Source organism: Anolis carolinensis, chromosome 2 (genome assembly GCF_035594765.1).
Source record: "Anolis carolinensis isolate JA03-04 chromosome 2, rAnoCar3.1.pri, whole genome shotgun sequence".
NCBI lineage: Eukaryota > Metazoa > Chordata > Lepidosauria > Squamata > Dactyloidae > Anolis > Anolis carolinensis.
The window spans coordinates 291,643,556-291,664,159 of record NC_085842.1 but is presented as its reverse complement, the minus strand read 5'-3'; the positions used below and the strand labels follow the sequence as shown (position 1 = coordinate 291,664,159).

Sequence of the window (20,604 nt, the reverse complement as noted above, 5' to 3'; positions counted from 1 at the left end):
TCACATTGCTGAGAAGTTCTAGTATGCCTTCATCAGTAAAAACAAAGAAAACCTGATCTATTTCTAATTTAATAAATTGTGTAGCCATTTTAGGCAATTCTTAAATTAATGTAGGCATCAAAATTGAGGAAAGTCATAGTTTCACTCTTTTCTGCTTTGGCCAGATTTCATCTGGAATACTGTGCCCAGTAATCTAGTGCATTCGGGGTAAACCTTGATTTGTTTCATGTCCCGGCATTTGATAGGGGTTCTGATCCATTTTTACAGAGCCTCCCGAAATCAGGTGGGCAGATATCTGTTTTCGCTTTTTGGAGCTGAAATATCCATTTTCTTTCGGCCCATTATTTTTTTGGGGGGGGCTTTCCACCCAGGCTCCCCTTCCCGGCACACACTTTAAGGAGGCCTTTTATCGGAGTTTGTCTCACCTTAATCTGGGTAGTCGAAAGGTTCCCTGGTTGGGGCTGAATACCCATGCATGCAACCATGCAGGCCCGACATGGGAGCTTTTGAGCCTGCATGCCACACACGCACTCTCTTTCTGAGAATTCGTGTGTGGCGTGCAGGCCCAAAGTGCCTGAGCATTCCAGAGCCTGCAGCAGAGTGCCTCTGATTCGGTGCTCAACTGCAGACCCTGACAGGCGCGGGTGCTTTGGGTCTGCACACCACACACACTCTCTCCTTGGAGTGAAGGAGAAATGGCAGCAGAGCTGGCTAGTTTTCACCCTGAGCGCAATCCCTAATCTCTCCTCTATAACTGTGATGTCAAAAAACAGGCTTGGAGCTGGTACCTGCTCCTGCCTGCTTTTGTGTTGAGTTTATTTTCATACCAGGAGGGGCCTTCCCATTCCGTGCCTCTGAATGAACTAAATAAAAGAAGAAAAAAAACAAAACAAATGAAACAGGAGAAATGAATTTCACGCACATGACTAGTGCCCAATTCTGGGCACCATAATTCAAGAAGGATATAGACAAGCTAGAACATGTCCAGAGAAGGGCAACCAAAATGATCAAAAGTTTGGAAACCAAATCCTATTAGGAACGGCTTAGGGAGCTGGGTATATTTAGCTTGGAAAAGCGAATGTTGAGAGGGGACATGATAGCCATGTTTAAATATTTGAAAGGGTGTCACATTGAGGAGAGGGCAAGCTTGTTTTCTATTAGCACATGGGGCAGTGCATTCAAATTGCAGGAAAATAATTCCACCTAAACACTAGGAGGAATTTCCTGATGGTAAAACCTGTTTGACAATGGAATATGGGGAATGATGGGTAGGCTTTGGGGAGGTTGGGTGGCACTGGGGGGTATGAGTTTTTTTTAAGCCATTTTAAGTGTAATCATTGTACAGTAGAGTCTCACTTATCCAAGACTCGCTTATCCAAGGTTCTGGAGTATCCAAGGCATTTTTGTAGTAAATGTTTTCAATATGTCATGATATTTTGGTGCTAAATTCGTAAATACAGTAATTACAACATAACATTATATTGTATTGAACTACTTTTTCTGTCAAATTTGTTGTATAACATGATGTTTTGGTGCTTAATTTGTAAAATCATAATCTAATTTGATGTTTAATAGGCTTTTCCTTAATCCCTCCTTATTATCCAAGATATTTGCTTATCCAAGTTTCTGCCAGCCCGTTTAGCTTGGATGAGACTCTACTGTACTTTAATTCTGTTTTTACTACACTGTTACTATTTAATTGTTTTTAACTTTTGTATTGCACTTTTTAAACTTGTCTAGTGTGGGATTGTTAGCCGTCTTTCTCCCATGGGGAGAAAGGCAGGGTACAAATAAAGATGATGATGATGATGATGATGATGATGATGATGATGATGATGATGATGATGATGATAGGCACAAGACAGTAAAGGTTGTCCCAGTGGTAATCGGCAAACTGGCTGCAGTGCCTAAAGACCTTGGCCAGCACTTGAAAACAATCGGCGTTGACAAAATTGCCATCTGTCAGCTGCAGAAGGCCACCCTACTCAGATCAGCATGCATTATCTGCTGATACATTACATAGTCCTAGATATTTGGGAAGTGTCCAATGTGTGATCCAATACAAAAACCGGAATTGTGATCTTGTTTGCTGTGTACTAATCTTCTTGTGTATATAATATTAATAGTAGCAGCAGTAGTTGTTGGGCCCCTGGTAGCACAGTGTGTTAAAGCGCTGAGCTGCTGAACTTGCGGACCAAAAGGTCCCAGGTTCAAATCCCGGGAGCGGAATGAGCGCCCGCTGTTAGCCCCAGCTCCTGCCAACCTAGCAGTTCGAAAACATGCAAATGTGATTAGATCAATAGGTACCGCTCCGGTGAGAAGGTAATGGCGCTCCATGCAGTCATGCCAGCCACATGACCTTGGAGGTGTCTATGGACAATGCCGGTTCTTCGGCTTAGAAATGGAAATGAGCACCAACCCCCAGAGTCGGACACACTGGACTTAACGTCAGGGGAAACCTTTACCTTTTTAGTAGTAGTTGTAGTAGTAATAATAATAATAATAATATGCCGCTGCCTCGGAGTGTGGTGGAGTCACATTCTCTGGTTATTTAGCAGAGGCTGGATGGCCATCTGTCAGTAATGCTGTGATTGTGTGTTCCTGCATAGCTGGGGGGCTGAACTGGATGGCTCTTGTGGTCTCCACCAATTCTATGATTCTGTGTCTTAAAGAAGAAGTAGTTATTGTGGAAATGCACAATTATGTAATGATGCTATTATGGAATTGCCTGTTTCCTGCCCAGATAGGAATGAACACATACCATACCACTTCCAAAAGCACTTTCCTATGCTTTTACCTGAGAACTAGCGTTTTTCCTGACTCTACTTTTGTATGTTTATCTTTAAACTTTTGCTTATTTAGTTCTTAAACATCTCCCCAAGCCCTGTGTATTTTCTGAGTGTTATTCCTTAATAGGATAACTATCACACTGTGCATGTGCTTTCAAGAGACGTAGTGGTTTAAAGCCTTGTGACTTGAAAGTTGGGTAGCTGACCTGAAGGCTTCCAGGTTCGAAACCAACCCGGGGAGAGCGTAGATGAGCTCTGTCTATCAGCTCCAGCTCCATGCGGGGACATGAGAGAAGCCTCCCACAAGGATGGTAAAAACATCAAAACATCAGGACGTCCCCTCGGCAATGTCCTTGCAGACAGCCAATTCTCTCACACCAGAAGTGACTTGTGCAAGTTGCTCCTGACATGAAAAAAAAAATCTTATGGTGACCCCATGGATTTCATAGTGTTTTTTAAGGCAAGGGGTGGTTTTGCCCTTCCTTCCTCTGAAACATTGCTTACAGCACATGATACTTATTGCTGGTCTCACATCCAAGTACTAATCAGAATTGAGCATGCTTAGCTTCTAAGACAGTGGTTCTCAATCTGTGAGTCCCCAGATGTTTTGGCCTTCAACTCCCAGAAATCCTAACAACTGGTAAACTGGCTGAAGTTTCTGGGAGTTGTAGGCCAAAACACCTGGGGACCCACAAATTGAGAACCACTGTTCTAAGATCAGACAGGATTTGGTGCCTTTAGGATACTTAGCTGCTAAATTATTTTAATCCTTGCCTCAAAGCTCTGAATTAAAGAGCCCTGTGAAACCGTCTACTGTGCTTGGAAGCTGGTGCTGTTAGCTGTGACGGCTAAATACAACTTTCATTTTCATGGACGTTGCTTCTGTGTTTCTAGGCTTACTTGAGGCATTCGGCTGGTTGGTTTGTGTTGGAATGCAGGATGTTGGACTAATGGGTAACTTGAATTTACCCAGCACACCTTTTCATATACTATTGTTATTTTTTCTTTGTATACCTTTTTGTTTTTAAGTGATCAGAGAAGTTTTTGAGGATTATACTATTTAAAGCAGTTCATGCGGTATTTCATGGGTGTATTGTAAAAGGAAGGATGAAATGAAAATATATTTTTTAAAAGATTGCAAAATCTGATATAATCATAACTGTAGAATTCAATACTGTATAGCTGTTACATATCCTAGGAATCTGAAGAGGGTTTTTTTCATAATAGGAGCAACTTGAGAAACTGCAAGTCGCTTCTGGTGTGAGAGAATTGACTGTCTGCAAGGATTTTGCCCAGGGGATGCCAGGATGTTTTGATGTTTTACCATCTTTGTGGGAGGCATCTTTTTTGTCCCCACATGGGGAGCTAGAGCTGACAGAGGGAGCTCAACCACTCTCCCCAGATTTGAACCTCCTGCCGACACAAGGGTTTAACCCATTGCGCCACTGGGGTAATGATATGATGGGACACATACAAAAGTGTTTAGAGAATTACTTGTTTTGTTCTCAGGTCCATTTGGTCCGAGTAGAGTGATTCTGTCACTTACTTTCTAAGCCATTCCTGAAGTACTTTCATATATTTATGGGTATCATTTGGGCTAAAGTTTATTTCTTTCTTTATTACACCTCAGTTTGAAAAGGTAGCAGTAGCATTTTTAATGAGGGAAGGATTAAAATAACACTAATTGTAAATGTTAACTGTGCAGTTATTCCAAACTGCTGTGGATATTTTAGCACCTCAGTAATGTGTACTAGTGCAAAGAAAAGAAGGGACATGAAAGTGCTGAATTTTGTTAATGGGGTTTAGTACAAATGTTTCTCTTGAAATAGCCAAGGACAACATAATTAAGTCAGCTGTAATTCTAGCTTTGATTGAATTATATCAGATTTACTGGACAGATTGGAGGGAAGTGTTCATCTCTGTTTTAAATCTGGCAGAGAAAGTAGTGTTGTCCATTAATTTTAACCATATGCAGCTGACTAATACACTTGACAGATGCTAATTTCCTTAAGTTGTAAGCAGCAAATGATGCATGAATTAGCCAGCAACATCTTTTTTTAATGTCTGCTGGTATTCCTCACAAATTGGATTTAAATAAAGTTTTTTGATGTAACCACAAGGAAATAAGATAACAATAATGAAATGTTTCATAACAATGGTTCAAAATTAATCCATTCTCTTTTATTTTCCTATTAAGGCTAATAGAGATTGTTATAGTCTATGTAGATGGGCGTGAGAACACTAACATCTGTATATTTCACATTATTTTCTTTTCTGCCTAGGGCAGGAGTTATCTGAAAACACATAATAATCAAGCATAACCCCTTAGGGTCATCATTTCTGTGAAGAGAGATACCTACTCTTCCTGCCACTGCGCCTTCTACACCCATTACCTTTTACTTTGAAGTCATATGAGCCAACCATAGCAGCTATTGTTTGAAGTAGACAATCTTATGTAGAATTAACTTTCTGAATTAGTATACTTTACATACATAAGTAGGATTAAACCAAATGTAAATTTTAAAAAAAATAACGAGAAAATGATATTTTTAATGGACCTGTCAAATGATAGTGATTTAAAAGTCTGTATTTTTCCAGCTTACATTCAATATTGTAAAAATAATCGTTTTTAAAATGTGATGTCCTTGTTTCGGGGCCCAGGGGGGAATAAAGAGAAACAGATCCCCTTATTCCCGGGATTCAGGTTCCCAGTATTTCTGTCAGCAGAGTTTTTCTATCTCACATGCTACTTTGAAGATGTCTTCAAAGTCATTCCTAAAACATATCATGTTTTCTTTTGAAAGCCCATAATTGTCCCCCTGATATAGGTCCATGTTGTGTGCATGCACATACAAAATACTGGCAAATAGTCACTTGTGTTTACTTTGTATAGAATTATCTTACCTACATCACATAATAATAATGAAAATTGTTTCTATTATTATTTGTAATTTTGTACATGTTAAAACCACACATTACAACAATGTTACAAATAGAAATATGTTACACTGGTAACGGTATATTGCATACAAAACTGTATGAAGGCAATACACAATTACAAATGCAATACTAAACTACTTTACCCACTTGTTTATCTAATCACATGTACACCCTCACCTTGATACATATGATTAAGGAAGTCCTTCCTCATGAGGTTTTCGATTGTTAAAAACAAAAGAACAGAAAAAAAATGGAGAAAGCAACGTGCTACAAATTAGCTTTTTGACCAAGTAATGTATCTTACAAAAGAAAGCCTAGGAAAAGGGGTAATGTCACAGTATGAATAAAGCAGTCTATCTCTAAATTAACAGGGTAAGATACACAGCATGTCATATGGAAAAAGAAAATTAATCAATAATAATAATAATAATAATAATAATAATAATAATAATAATAATAATTTTATTCTTATACCCCGCCCTATCTCCCCGAAGGGACTTGGGGCGGCTTACATGGGGCCAAGCCCGGACACAACAATATAAAAGCAAAACAAACAATCAACAAGTTATCCCCATACTTGTGTATCATTGGCATGAAGTTTGCTCACTGTTATTTGGAGAAAAGGAGTAATTCCAAAGCTTTCTGCAAAAACATGAGAGAATGGTTTGTTTATATGCTGCTAAATCAGACCAAATGTATTTATCATGTTCATAGCTGTGAACTCCATTCAGTGTTCATTTTGCAATACATTGAATAGTTTTTTAATGGTATCAGAAACAGTTTTATTATTATTTTTCTCCCAAATCTTTGACAGGTAGGTACCTGCTGCCAAATGCTGTTACACAACAATCATGGCAAAATGGAGAAACTTCCAATCTTGTCCGAATGCGCAGCCAAACTCTGGGGCAGTCAGCGCCTTCTTTAACAGCTAGTTTGGTGAGTCATCTTTTAAAATATTTGTTTATTCAACCCGTCTCTCCCCTCAATGTTAAAATAGCATTATGCCTAGAGTTTTTTTTGCACAAGAGTCAAATAACCAGAAAGACATACTATTTCAGCATATTTCGCATTACTACTGTTGGTTACTTCAATGTATCTGAATTACGTTTGCTAGAGGAGCTGTAACTTTGAATTGCTTTTCTTGTTTCCTATAAAATCTCAACAGGCATCACATGTCACTATAATCCCTCCTGCCTATTTAGGTTTAAGAAAAAGATATATTTGTACAAAACACTTTTTTCAAGTACTCGGCTTTTCATAGGCAGTCCAGTGTAGTATAATATATTGTATCGTCTCCCCTCTCCCCTTTTTGCCGGTCGAGGTGTATATTGTAGATACTCCTAAATTTGAGTGATTTTTAAAAGGAATTTAGGAACATTTGTGGGAAAAAAAGCTTTTGAACCATCACCAGACTCTGGACAGAAATGAACTCTATGAACTTACTGTTTACTTGGATCAGCAAAGAAAATCTATTACTTGAATTGTCCATGTTCATTCTCCATATGCTTCTACATATGCTTCTACACTCCTATGGACTTTCCATTTGTATCTAGTTATGTGGACGGCACTGTTTTTGTTATATAAAGATTCACATCTGAAGAATGGCTTTTCCATTAGTATATTGCAACCTCTTTCGAGATGATGATACACACACATTTTAGTTAATCCCATGATATGGATATCAAAATGTCAATTAGGTTGTCATTGCTATTAGTTGCTTGTTGTCCATAATACTTCCATTGCGTTTTATATTTCCTGCCTCCAAATAAAAAGGTAATCATATTCTGAGAAGTTATAAAATAATTGTTTAGGAACATAACACAAATATAAATAAGCATGGAACATCAGATACACTCAGTGGGAGTGTCAAAGAGTATCTAATAAAACATGCCTTTCAGCAGTGGTTTTAAAATTAGTATTCTATTTCAATATTAATTCCAGTGGTAATTTTAAAAATACATTGAAAATAAGGAAAACCCACTGACCCCTACATATGCTTACATGCCTCCAGTTTCCACCCTGAACATTCTACAAAAGCGATAGCTTAAAGTCAAGCCCTCCGATACAGACCCACAGGACTGGACTCCAAGCTCAAGGAATTACAACAAGCATACCTATTGCATATCTGCACATGCAAGCAACATTAATTGGAAGCAAATTCTTCCTGGCAGCCAAACATGTAGTGAGTGTCCTATAGCAGGTTTTCTGAATTGAAGGTTGGAGTCACCTGGATTTCTCCTTTATATAGTGGTTTTCCTTGGAGATAGATGTAACAGCTTTCTCAGTGGCCATTTTTCTTTTGCCGGTGGCAGCCCAATATTTCCTTAAGGTTTATGATTATAGATATCCAGAACTTTTAATTTATATCTTTGATATATTTTCATATTGTTAGTAACCTTGTACTGTTGAGATGCAGCATTCATTAATAGGTTCTAACTGTCTTAGTTGTTGTGGAAGTTGCTTCATACTTACACAGATGATTAAATATTCTGTAAGCTGTCTTGAGGATTTATATGAAACAAAAAGGCATAGAATCAGATGCAAGCCTTACTGAGTAGATAAGTTCAGTTGTTTACAGTTAATTTTAATCTGGATCAGCAAGAACCTAGTCGGTTTTTGGCATCCATCTCATTGGAAACCAGTGTAGTAACTAGATGAATTGTGGCACAGCTGGGGAAAATTTTGTTTTTGCCTGTAAATATCCACAACCCCTGTGTTCTTGAGAGATCTTCTAAATCACGGATCATGAATGTACAGAAGAATATGAACTTCTCGAAAGCTTCCATTATGGGTAATGCTACTGGCTGATACGATAAAAGAATATTAATAGAATTCTATTGGTCTCAATTTGGAAACTATTTCTGGTATGCTAAGCACCACCTAGTAGTCCACTAGGTGGCACAAGAGCCAAATGTGTAATGAAAATCGTATACCATGCAATATGTGCTTTTGTTTGTTTGTTTTCATTTTGGGTTTTTTGGTAGTCAAATTGTATTTCCAATCAAGTCCAGTGCAATGATTGTAGAAATTGAAAAACTCTTGAAACTGCAGGGATTAAATTCCTCATGTTGTCAATCTAAAAGTACAATACTAGTAAATACCCTAAAGCAGGGTGCCCAAACTTTTAAAGCTGAGGGCTAGTTTATGGTTCCTGGGCCTGTTTGGGGGAGAGGGGGGCAGACTATAGTTAGAAAAAAAAATGAATACATTACTATGCACACTGCATATGTCTTATTTGTAGTGCAATAAAAACATGAAAGAACAATACAATATATAAAACGAAGAACAATTTTAACCAACGTAAGCGTACCAGTCTTTCAACTGGAAGTGTGATCCTGCTTTTGACTGATGAGAAAGTCAAGTTAATTAGTATTGTTGTTGTGTGCCTTCAAGTCGTTTCAGACAGTGGCATATAGTGTTTCAGAGTCCTGTGGAATCTCCTTCTCTGGAGATTTTTCAGCAGAGGCTGTATGACCATCTGTTCGGAGGGCTTTGATTGTGGCAGGGGGGCTTGTTGCTGCCTGGATGTCCCTTTTTCTTCTCAAGGGAGGGACCACAGCCTTTTTGGAAAACATGGGGTGGTGATGTGGGACTGGGGGGTGGGCAGAGAAGGGAGGGAGGGAAGCCAGGCAGGCACTTGGCCTTCAGGGCTTCCTCTTCCCAGCCATGCAGCTACAGCAGCAGCCGTAGTGAGCACTTGGGGCAAGCAGGGCAATTGGGGAGGCTTCCTTTGCAAAGAAATAAAGAAAATGTTGCGGGAGAAGAAAGAGATGGGATGTGATGCCCGAGGCCAGAGCCACCTGAGGAGAAGTTGATGCTAAATCAAGGTGAAGAGATGCAAGAGGCCACCATCACTTTCTATCCTCCTGAGGAGCCCGTCTTTTCCAGGGCCCTGATCCCCATGAAGGAAGGAAGGAAAGAAGGGGAAGGAAATCAACGAAGGGAGGGAGGAAGGAGAGAGACAAGGGAGGGAGGCCTGGGGAGAGAGGGCCTGTGGAAATTTGAACAGGGGCCACAATTGGCTCTTAGGCCGGACTTTGGACATACCTGCCTTAAAGGCACCAGATGTTGTCTGATCTTGGAAGTTAAGCAGGACTGGTTTGAGTTTGTATTTGGATGGGAGGCTGCCAATGAATACCAGACACTTCAGGATATTTTGGGAAAACAAGGCTGATATTTGGTATTGCATGTTCTGTCATATTAAGTAACTTTATTGTGCCATGCTGTATTCATATGTATTTTCTAATAAGATACCTCTGAAATTCTTAGTGGAGCAAAACAAAACATTCTGTTTGATTGATGACCTTACATGTAGGGAGGCAGTTTAAAATGTGTAAATTGTCTAAGTGCATGATTTAGAAAGTATTGTTTTATTTTTCACAAATCTATACACATAATAAAAATGAAAATGCGTATGTGTGTATATGGCAGGGGTGTCCACTTACACAGACAGACTCCTGCCGCCACAAACAGGCTATAGTTCCCACTACGCAGGAGACACCAGTGGCCCTCTAAGGACATTGCAGTTTATAGTGAGCACCACATCCCAAGGTTCTCTTCTCTCTCCATTGGTGTGGAATTTACATGACTCCACCCACTGCCTCTCCCTTAACCCTTTCCTTCACTTTTCAACTCTGCCTGATAACAAACAGAGCAGAACTGAACCGCAACTGAACATACTGGAGGGGTTTGGGAGACTGACTCCACATGATGGAAGTTGTAGTTCACCCTTCATCAAGAAACAGCACTGTGAACCTCCACCAACAATGGGCCTGGACCACATTTGGCACACAGAATCCCATGACCAAGTTGGGAGGGAATTGACCTTGAGTTGTAGTTCACCTGCATACTGGAAAGGTTTGTGAGGGAACTGACCCATCTAGGTGAGAGCTATAATTCACTCTGCATGCAGAGAGCATTCTGAAGAGCATTGATGACAGATCTGGACCAAACTTCACATACAGAACCCTGGTGAACAACTGAACATACTGGAGGGCTTTTTTTGGGGGGGGGGGTGACTCATCCGCATGGGAATTGTAGTTCACTCTGCATCCAGAGAGCATTCTGAACCCCACCAATGACAGATTTGGCCCTTTTTCAAATAACCCAGGCATCGCTGGGTACCCAAACTAGCATTATAATAAAATAATCCCTGCCCTGTATTTAACCGTTAAGTTCACATTTAAAACAAATAATTAGGCCGATAAGAATTTCAGTATTTTAATATGACTCTGCTTAAATTGTAAATGCCCATGGTTTTTAGACCCAAACTATATATATTTAAAACTCTACAGACTGAAATAAAATTCGAAGTATATATAGGTCAAGTTGCACGTGCATCAGCCTGTTCTGTAATTAGTCTTGTATATAAAATGCATTTAAAATTACAAACTTTAAAATTTGTAGACATTATAAAGGTAATGCAGAATGGCTGCTGGTAACATTACTGTAATAAATGAATGAGCTAAATAAAATTGCTTGTCCCAACTAGAGTAAACTCATTAAATAATATAAAATTAGATAATTGTCGACATATAAATCACCAATTGATTCAGTGTGTTTAGTTAGGTTTAGCAATTGTCTTTACACCTCTAACTTTTTCTGCGCTTTAATATTGAGACAAACAGATTTTTGAATTTTTCAAAATACAATTTTTCTTTAAGAGCAGCTATTATTAAATATCACATGAGCTGAGGTTCTAGTAATGGGTATAGTTCAAGTGAAAATGGGATTCTGTCCCTCTTTTCAGTCTACAGTATATCTTCATCTTAGCCCGCAGGTACATTGGGAGCAACTGCTATAACTCTGAAGGATTTAGTATTAGTAATTTTACCAACATTTCTTTTATTTTTGATAAGACATAAGTGGCAGATTAAATAAAGCCAATAGCTGGAGGGCACTCAACCAGAAGATAAACCTGCCAGAAGAGTAGTTTGAATAAGAAAAGCACTGACACACATTGACCAACAAAATAATAGTATGTTTTGAAGTATCCATATCAAGAATAAATATCATGTTTTAAATTCATTACAGCACATTATTAAGATGTTAGTTTGATTTGCTGGAAAAAAATGAAATTATATTCCTCCTAAACAGAGAGTTTATTTGAATTCTTCAAGTAATTGAATGTTGATTCTCTAGGAATCAAGTCCTAGTCCAACATTCAAACCACACTATAATATTCCTCTAAATTTATGTCCCTAAAACTTTAAATTTGTTGTGCTCTGTTTTTGTGGCTTTTGGCAAAAAGAACACTATGTAAAATTGCATCATAAATAACAGTGATGTAATCTTTGAATTAGTGGAAATAAAATGTTTGCCTTTATGTGCTTTTCCCCAGACTACTGGTATTAGAGATTCTATTAAACAAACATGTGTCCTTGTCCTTGTACAATATATAGTACCTTAATTTCACAGCTTCAAACCTCTTCGTATATTAAACTTTTCTATTGTTATACGTTGCGGTTTTGAGATTTGTAAGCTAACCTATATATGTTTTGAGGTCCCGTTCATTACCTTTTTTTTTTTAACCTGTGCTGCCAACTCATGATCAGCCATATAGTCCAAACGTAGAGATTTAATATCCAACATTCCACTTAAATATTCTTTAAGTATGGAAATTTCAAGATATTTCTATGGGATAATTAGCAGGCAGCGTATTGGTCTTTTAGGATGGTGCAATATCGCTGCTTTGCAGCGTTTTAATTTTTGTATACTTTTTATCATGTTTTTATCATGTTTTTATCATGTTTTAATTGTTTTGTTTTTATAGTATATTTGTTGCTGGCCCTCGTGGCAGAATGTAAGCCGCTCTGAGTCCCCTCGGGGAGAAGGGCGGGATATAAATGCATGTAATAAATAAATAAAAATAAAATTAGGCTATTTTATTAAAAAGGAGAAACATACACACATGTGCACACATGCATTACTCCTCTTAGGGGGAAACACAGACAAACTAACTCATCTATTCTTGGGAAGGAGCTGTGGTGGCGCAATGGATTAAACCCTTGTGCCGGCTGAACTGCTGACCTGAAGGTTACTGGTTTGAATCCGCAAGATGGGATGAGGTCCCATCTGTCAGCTTTAGTTTGTGGGGACATGAGAGAAACTTCCCAGCAGGATGGTAACACATCCAGACATCCCCTGGGCAACATCTCTGTAGACGTCCAATTCTCTCATACCAGAAATGACTTGCAATATGTTCTCAAGTCACTTCTAACATGATGAAAAAAAATCCATCCTTGGGGACAGTCTACAACATTTAATTTAACCTCTAATTTATCAATAGTTTTGTACCTCACAGCCACGTTCACTTGCAGAATTCACATAGTGGATCTAAAATGTAAGCATTTTAATGAAATTATTACCTCAGATATTTTAGACATTGCCTCTAGATTTCATCCACTTGCCATGTGCAAGTGTTTTGTTTTTTTAAAAAATTGACAAACCTAACAAGGACAAAAAGTATCTCAACACTTTTTTGCAGTGTGTGTGGGAACAATTCTTATATTGGATGTTGCTCCTTGTGAACAAAGCTTTATTTTCTGTCAATCATTCTTTCTACTGTAAATGGAAGAGCCAACATCCCCTTTCCAGTTTTGTCCTTCCTCAGCTTTCTGTGCTCCCGCTGTTTACCTTTTGGAGTCATTGAATCAGATGTTCCTGGACTTTTTTTTTCTTTCTGGGAAGATTTTTTTTCATTTTTCTTACCCAAGTCTTTTCATCCTAACAGGGAGGGCTAGCCCCCGTGTAATGCAATGATTCATAAATGCATTCCTGAATTTTCTTCATATGGAGAGTTAGGGATTGATTTCATAACAGGGCTTACACTTTCAGGGTGCATTCAGAGACCAGACCAACCTCTCTTATTGGGTTATTGGGTCCTGCTGTTGTTGAACCACAGAAGCAGCAGTCACACATACCTGTGGTGCAAGAGGAGGGTCTCAGCAACTTAGAAGCCTGGAGAAGGTGGCTTTGATTATGGCAGTTCGTGTGTCAGATGTCACTGTTTGGTTTCCACCCTATGTTGCTGAAGAACAATTCTCTTCAGAATTGTGTTGCTGGATTTTATTAATTGGGCATCAAGTTGTGGACAACCTGAAAATCTATAAAATTAGGCACAGAAAACAATGTAAGTCTGGTGGAGAGCTTTCAAATAGTGGCAGTTCCTTTAGTGGCCTGAAGTGCTTACTCTTCTCCTGCTAAGAGAGGTGAATGCAAGGCAGGTGCTCCTGTTGTGGTTTCTCTCCCTTGTAAAGTTAGGCAAAGCATGTCTCTATCCTTACTTTTATGTTAACTGGTGTCTCTAGAGTCCTTGGATAATTCTCTTTTCAAAATTGACAAATTGACTTAAAACTAGTAATTTTATATTTGAGTTTTTGTTATATCTGTGTTTCCTTATATACAAAATCTGATTTCTTGTGCCTTGTCAAACACCATAAGCAGGTAGCCAGCAGTAATTTTATTTTATTTCTTCTTCTTTTTAATATACTGCCCAGAGAATACCCTTCTAGTAGCCTTTTATTTTATTCCCACATGTTTTTGCCTCAGGTCTTTCTCTCTCTCTCTGTATCTCTCTCGCTATATATATGAGAGAATGTGCACTCCTTCTCAAAGCAATGATTTCTGACAGGAAATCAATACTGTTTCCTATTAGATTTGGTGGTGTGATTGTCATAATCCTTATCATAGACTTTGCTAATGGCTAACTACTAACTTGGTTTTTTTAAATCTTTTTTTGGCCTTTGGTAAGAAATGTACCTTTCACCTCTGCTGCAACATGTCTCTGTGAACCATATGAAAAGTAGTATTAGAACCAAGAGGGTGGTGTAGAGATGTCTTAGCAGTTCCATGGAAAGTGTATTGTCAGCAGGTCCAATATTTCCAGTTGTATAAATCCTCCTTCTCATATTAGGAAAGCCCTGCATTGGCAGTCACAATCACAACATCTCTCCTGAATGTCTTTTGTATAGCACCCATCCAGTCAAAAGCCATCAAGTTTAAAAAAGACAATAATTTCATGTCTCTTTTGGAGCAAGATTACAAATAGGAGGGAACAGAATGGCTCTATGCTGTCCCAGCAGGTAGCACTATGACTAATGGTAGATTTTGATTGAATATTAGATGGAACTTCTTGACAGTAAGAGTGGTTCAGCAATGGAATCAATTCCAAAGACAGGTGGTGGAGTCTCCTTTTCTGGGTGCTTTCAAAGATTGTCTGGACAGTGATGTCGATATGCTTCACCATCTTGCATTAAGCCGTGATTTCCAAGTGGCCCTTTGTTAGCATTGTTTATTTATTGGATTCACTCTGTGGGTTATACAGTATGACTCTTATATCCATAGGATCATCACCTCTCCCCCCCCCCCCCAATTTCATGTGTCAATGTTGGATAAAATATTTAATCTCTGGGAATTTTCTAAGTTTTTCAGTGCAACTTTATGGCATTCTTGAGCCAGAAGTTCTTCATAGCAATAGAGTTTGCTATTATCCATGTTTTTGCCATATCCACATGAAGTTCAGGAATACATCCCTCATCAATATGTGGGCCATATTGTATATAGGAAATATGGGTAATTTTGCTCTAACTTTGATTTCATTTCCAGAAAGCATCAAAAAGTTGCACAGTCCCATTGCAGCTTCCACAAAAATCCATCCTGTTTTCTTCTAACATCAGTTTGAAATTCCTGCATGAGACTCACGGGGAATTTCTTGATGTCTCTATTAATAAAGCGTCTGACAAAGATGCTCCTTTTTACAAAGTCTGAAAACCTTCCTAGTACCCCATTCCCCCTTGCCCTCTGTCCAAGTTTTAAAATTAGGGAAATTTAGGGACGCTTTATGCGGGAGGCTAATTTACAACACCATAAAACTGCCAGCAAAACACGAGGAAAGGAATGAGGAAGTACAGCCACTACTGGACGGTGAAGCAACAGCTCCCCCTGTGGCCAGAATCGTGAAGCTGGAAAAATGTTAAAAATGCCTCTGAGTCTGTCTAATGTATGTTGTTTGTCTGTTGGCATTGAATGTTTGCCATATATGTGTTCATTGTAATCCGCCCTGAGTCCCCTTTGGGGTGAGAAGGGCGGAATATAAATACTGTAAATAAATAATAATAAATAAATAATAAATAAAAGTGGGCGAAACGTCAGGAGAGATTACTTCTGGAACATGGCCATACAGCCCGGAAAATGTACAACAACCCTGTGATCCTGGCCATGAAAGCCTTCAACAACACAAATTACTATATTTATTTGTATACCACTTTATCTCCCCTGAAGTAGACTCAAAACAGTTAAGCAGTATCTACACTGAGCAGATTGTAAAGGTGATGCTTTGTGATGCCAGGTTATAGTTGTATGGCTATAGTAAACAATATAATAAAGCTCGAGCTGTGAAAGAATGGAATCTTAGTGTGATCATTCCTTCTGTCCCTGCCTATAAAAGGCAAAGTATAAACAGCAACTGCCTTCAGAATCACTTCCTTAGCATGGGAGAACAGCAAATCAGAGAGAAAAGGTGACAGCAAATAGATCTGACTCAACAGCTACCCCTTGATATGTTAAAGAAGCATAGATTTAACCAAAATGGAACTCAGAAGGAAAGTGGAAATTGGTGAAAGAAAAATGTAATTCCTGGAAACATTCTGGAAGAAGCACTTTTTTCCACCTAGGTAAGGCTAACTTAACCTATTTTTCCTTTCACATGCTTCAGATCTTGGTCCAAGAAGCCAAAACTTTCCTGGTAGCATCATCTGTGGTGTTGTCCTCTACTATTCTTCTCTCTCTTTCTTGGCTGATCCTTCACGTTGGAGGAGAAATGAAATGATAACTTTTGTGATTCCTTGTAATATCCTGAAAAACATGCCTTGGTTCCCACTTGGACCAAAAGGAAGAAATAATGATCAGTGGACTTAGTGAGTCTTGTCAGTTTCTGTTACATCACTGATTTTTACCCCAGAGAGACAGCAGAACTCTTGAGACATCCAATCAAGCCTGCAAAACACTGCTTCTGTTCATGTGTCCCCTACCACCACCACACATCTCCTCTGTGGTATAACAAGGGCCATTCCATGTGGAAACAATTGACTATGAAGCATATTTCCTCAGGCATTCTGTTTGTGAAAGCAAACTCTTTCCCACGGATAGGCACTATTTGTGTGTTTTGTGTGTGGGAGAATGACATATTGTTGATGACAAAACTAATTCATTATTGACAAAACTTTTAGTCCTCTACCATACGGAGATAAGGCAGTAGATTACCTATTCCTGTCAGGGAAAGGTACTGGCTGCAGCAGATGTTAAGGCCAAGTTGTTAGATCATCCACTTTTTTTACCACTTGGTTAGTGGCAAGTCAGCTCTGTGGAGTGAGCAGTCACTAAAACATTGTTATTTTTTCTGTCTTGGCTGTGACAGAACTGATTGCTCTTTGGAACCATCCTCTGGGCCCTTCACTGTCTCAGTCACTTTGCTTGTGCCAGGACACAGCTGGACTTCTCTATATCTTTACCCAAGTCCAGGTTGTACTTGGGTAAAGAAGAGAGATATATGACATCTTCAGTACCTCCTATTTCAATACCATGTTCTTCTGCGTCTGATCATTTTTTCACTTTCTTACATATATTTTGCTAGTCATTCACATTGTTCCCTTCAGTTTTGGAAAAGATGCTCATGAATGGGATGCATCTTGTTCAAACTACTGACATCTTAGGAGATAAAACAATTTGACTGTAGTCTTCACAGAAGTTAGAGATTGCTGTCATAGTCATTCTTGTCCACCTACAGAACAATGTCCTGTGTTGCTTTTATAGCTATGTACTTTTGAAAGATTCATTAATCATAGAATCTTTAGAAAGCATCCCTAAAAAGATTCTTGATAAGATGAGGTTCTTCCTTGTATGCAAGGAAGGTTTGTACTTCCCAGGTAAGTTAATGTTGATTGGTTTGCTAACCATTTGGCATTCACACCAAATCTTTTTGACATAATAGGTCTCTCTGTTAATGTTTGATACAAGCTCAGAATGATTGGTATCTTCCTTACCTCCAAGAATGTGGAACATCCATGTGTGTGTATTTGTCAGAAAGCAGAACAAGTGTTTTTGCTGGCCATCTCTCCTCCAGTTGCTCTTCATACTGATTTGTTGGTGTGGCAAATCCAAAAACTCTCAGAAATCATAGCAGCAACAAGTGCACTTTTTAATATAGCCTGGTTTAAGATTCCTTAATCAAGTTCATCAAGTCTGAATAGCCCAACAGTAAAGCAAGAGACTTACCTTCACCCACCAATCTTCTCAAAATCTTTTCTGGTTCCTGATTAAGAGATTGTCACCCCTGACACATTTGATGTAGCAGTTGAACCAGGACTAAATACAAGGCTCATTGTGCATGCCCAAGGAATAATACTTCCATGTTCCCAGCAAACTGCAGCTACACCAACTTTTTTATTATCATCAGGGTGTCCTAGATGAATGAATGCTCTGTCTATAACACAGACAAGTAGTGAATGGCAACATTGCCAAATATATTTTACCTTCAACAAGCAGGATTAAATAAGAACCATGGCTTTTTAAATTATTGAAACACAGGAATGGCAATACTTTGGTCCTCTACATCTGAGCATTTGGCATTTGCAATTTAGATGATTTGCAGATTTGCTGCAGTTTCAGGGAGCAGGACGGTAGTGATTTCAGTCATCATCTACCCCCCACTGAAGTCTAGGAACCAGCGGACTTTGGTGGGGTATAATGTCACTACTCCACCACTCGAAGCTGTAGGAAGTAGAGTAGCAACACTTTCAGTGACCATCTCCCCCAAAGTCTTCCTGTTCCCAAACTTTAGTGAAGAGTGGATAGTGATTGATTTTGTTGCTGTACTGCCCCATGAGGCATCTCACTAGTCATGCCTCTACAGCAGGCATGGGCAAACCTTTTTGCCTTGTGGCCACATTGTGAGCCCGACCGAGAGGGCCAGGCCAGGGGGGAGAGCAGCTGGGCACGCTATGGGTGGGATGGGCCAGGGAAGGACAGGACCTTTGAGAGGGTGGGGCTGGGACAGGGCAGGGCAGGGCCTGGGTCAACCTCATGTTGTCCTTCTGGCATAAGGATGAGGCTGTCACCCCATCCTTATGCCGGGAGGAAAACAAGACATGTGGCAACTGTCCCATCCTCCTCCCCCTCGATCTTTGGGCTGTCAGCATTATGCTGGGAGGAGGGCGACAATGGCTGAGAGCACTCTGGAGGGCTCTCAGCTGCTGTGTGCCTTCCTCGGGCTGTCCTCTCAGAATAAGGAAAGGGCCACTTGCACCTTCCTTATGGTAGGAGGAGGGCTAGACATGCAGTGGCTGAGAGCACTCCAGAGGGCTCCCAGCTGCCGTGTGCCTTCCTCCCCACACTTTCTGCATAAGGATGCAGTGGGAGATCATGTCCTTATGTCGAGAGGACAGGGAAAATGAAGGCCTGGGGTAAGGGCCCAGGATACCGCATGCAGCCCTGGGCCTTGGTTTGCCCATATCTGCTCTCCAGTATGAAGAGCAAACATTGGTGAGTACTCTGTGAGTTGAGTCCTTCAGTCAATTACAGATCAGCGTAACTGCACCACAATCTAGTCATGTTAATAGAAGGTATTTCTGCTTTTAAAAATATTTATTGTTTGTTTGTTTGTTTCTTTGCATTCTACCCTCAGCATTTTGTTCTTCCATGTTGTGTGTATTTTGGAAATCTGTTTTTGATAACTTAAGTTCCAGTACCAATGTGTAAAGGGATTGTGTAGTACTTTTGAAACAAACAGAGGAAGAAGTTGTTGGTAAAGAGTTGCTACCAACTTTTTCTCTTAAGTTAATCTTAAAGGTGCTACACAATCTCTTTGTAGTTTCCTGACCAACATGATTAAGTCTTAGAGTTCTGATAGTTGTCCAGGATGTCACAGCCTTTCTCTCATGTATCCTCTTGTTTTTACACATTGCATTTGGTAATATTTGGCAAACTCTCTTTTCTCTCTAGAGCTCTTGAGTTTGGTGCTAATATTGTTATATGTGAAATGCTAGCATGTGTATTAATGTATTAAAAATAAATGTATACGTCTTTTTCCTTGCCATATAGGGCTACAAAGTCCATTTACAATTTTCTTTATAGAGTTGTTTTTTTATTTCTTTTCATAAACGTTTCTAATCTTTAGTCCTTATAAGCCCTGTGAATCGAGTACACCCAATGTCAACTTGTTGTGTGCACTGGACTGAAAATATACTGTTGATTGTTTGTTTGTTCCTTCTCATATAGAGGACCAGAGTAAAATATTTCCTTTTATAGTGGGACAGGGGAGACAACTCCTTCCATATTCTCAGTGTTTGTTCCAAAGCAGGGATGGTAACCATTAGGCTTGATCGATCCACGAAAAATTTGATTCTAAACTCGTTTCAAAACTAGAGGGGGGCAGCGTTTCGTTTCTGAAGGTATTTCCAAATTTTGCCCCCCAAAAAATTCGAAATTAACGAAAATTCGTTATCTTCAAAATTAATTCGTTAATGGCGGACGCGCATGCGCAATTCCCAAAAACAGCACAGAGGGAGAGGACTTTACAGGACTCTCCCACCCTCATTTTTTGAGTGATCTTCTTCAAACTTGGTACAGTGGTAGAACCCATTTAACACTGATAGCTCACCAAAATTTGGAACGTTTCCCTTATCCTCTGATTTTTGGCGAATTTTCATAGCTTTTATAATAAACCATTTTTTAATAATTGCAGAAATCTGTTCCTGGTTTGAAAGTCTTATTTCCTGTTAAATTGTGTTGTCTTTACTGTGAAAGTCATTGTTCTACTTCAGAAACTTTGTTTTTGTGGCTGAAACTTTGTTAAATTGGTGTGTGTGTGATATATACT

The 20,604-nt window shown here is 39.3% G+C and overlaps 1 protein-coding gene across 4 annotated transcripts in view; it reads left to right on the top strand.

Moving 5' to 3' along the window:
• The window catches only part of mast4 (microtubule associated serine/threonine kinase family member 4), a 275,054-nt gene that overhangs the window by 36,994 nt on the left and 217,456 nt on the right, over positions 1-20,604 (top strand). For all 4 annotated transcript variants that reach the window (XM_062972362.1, XM_062972363.1, XM_016990890.2 and 1 more), the window contains exon 3: positions 6,544-6,665. In XM_062972362.1, coding sequence (XP_062828432.1) covers positions 6,544-6,665 — 122 coding nt within the window. The remainder of the gene's footprint in view (positions 1-6,543; positions 6,666-20,604) is intronic.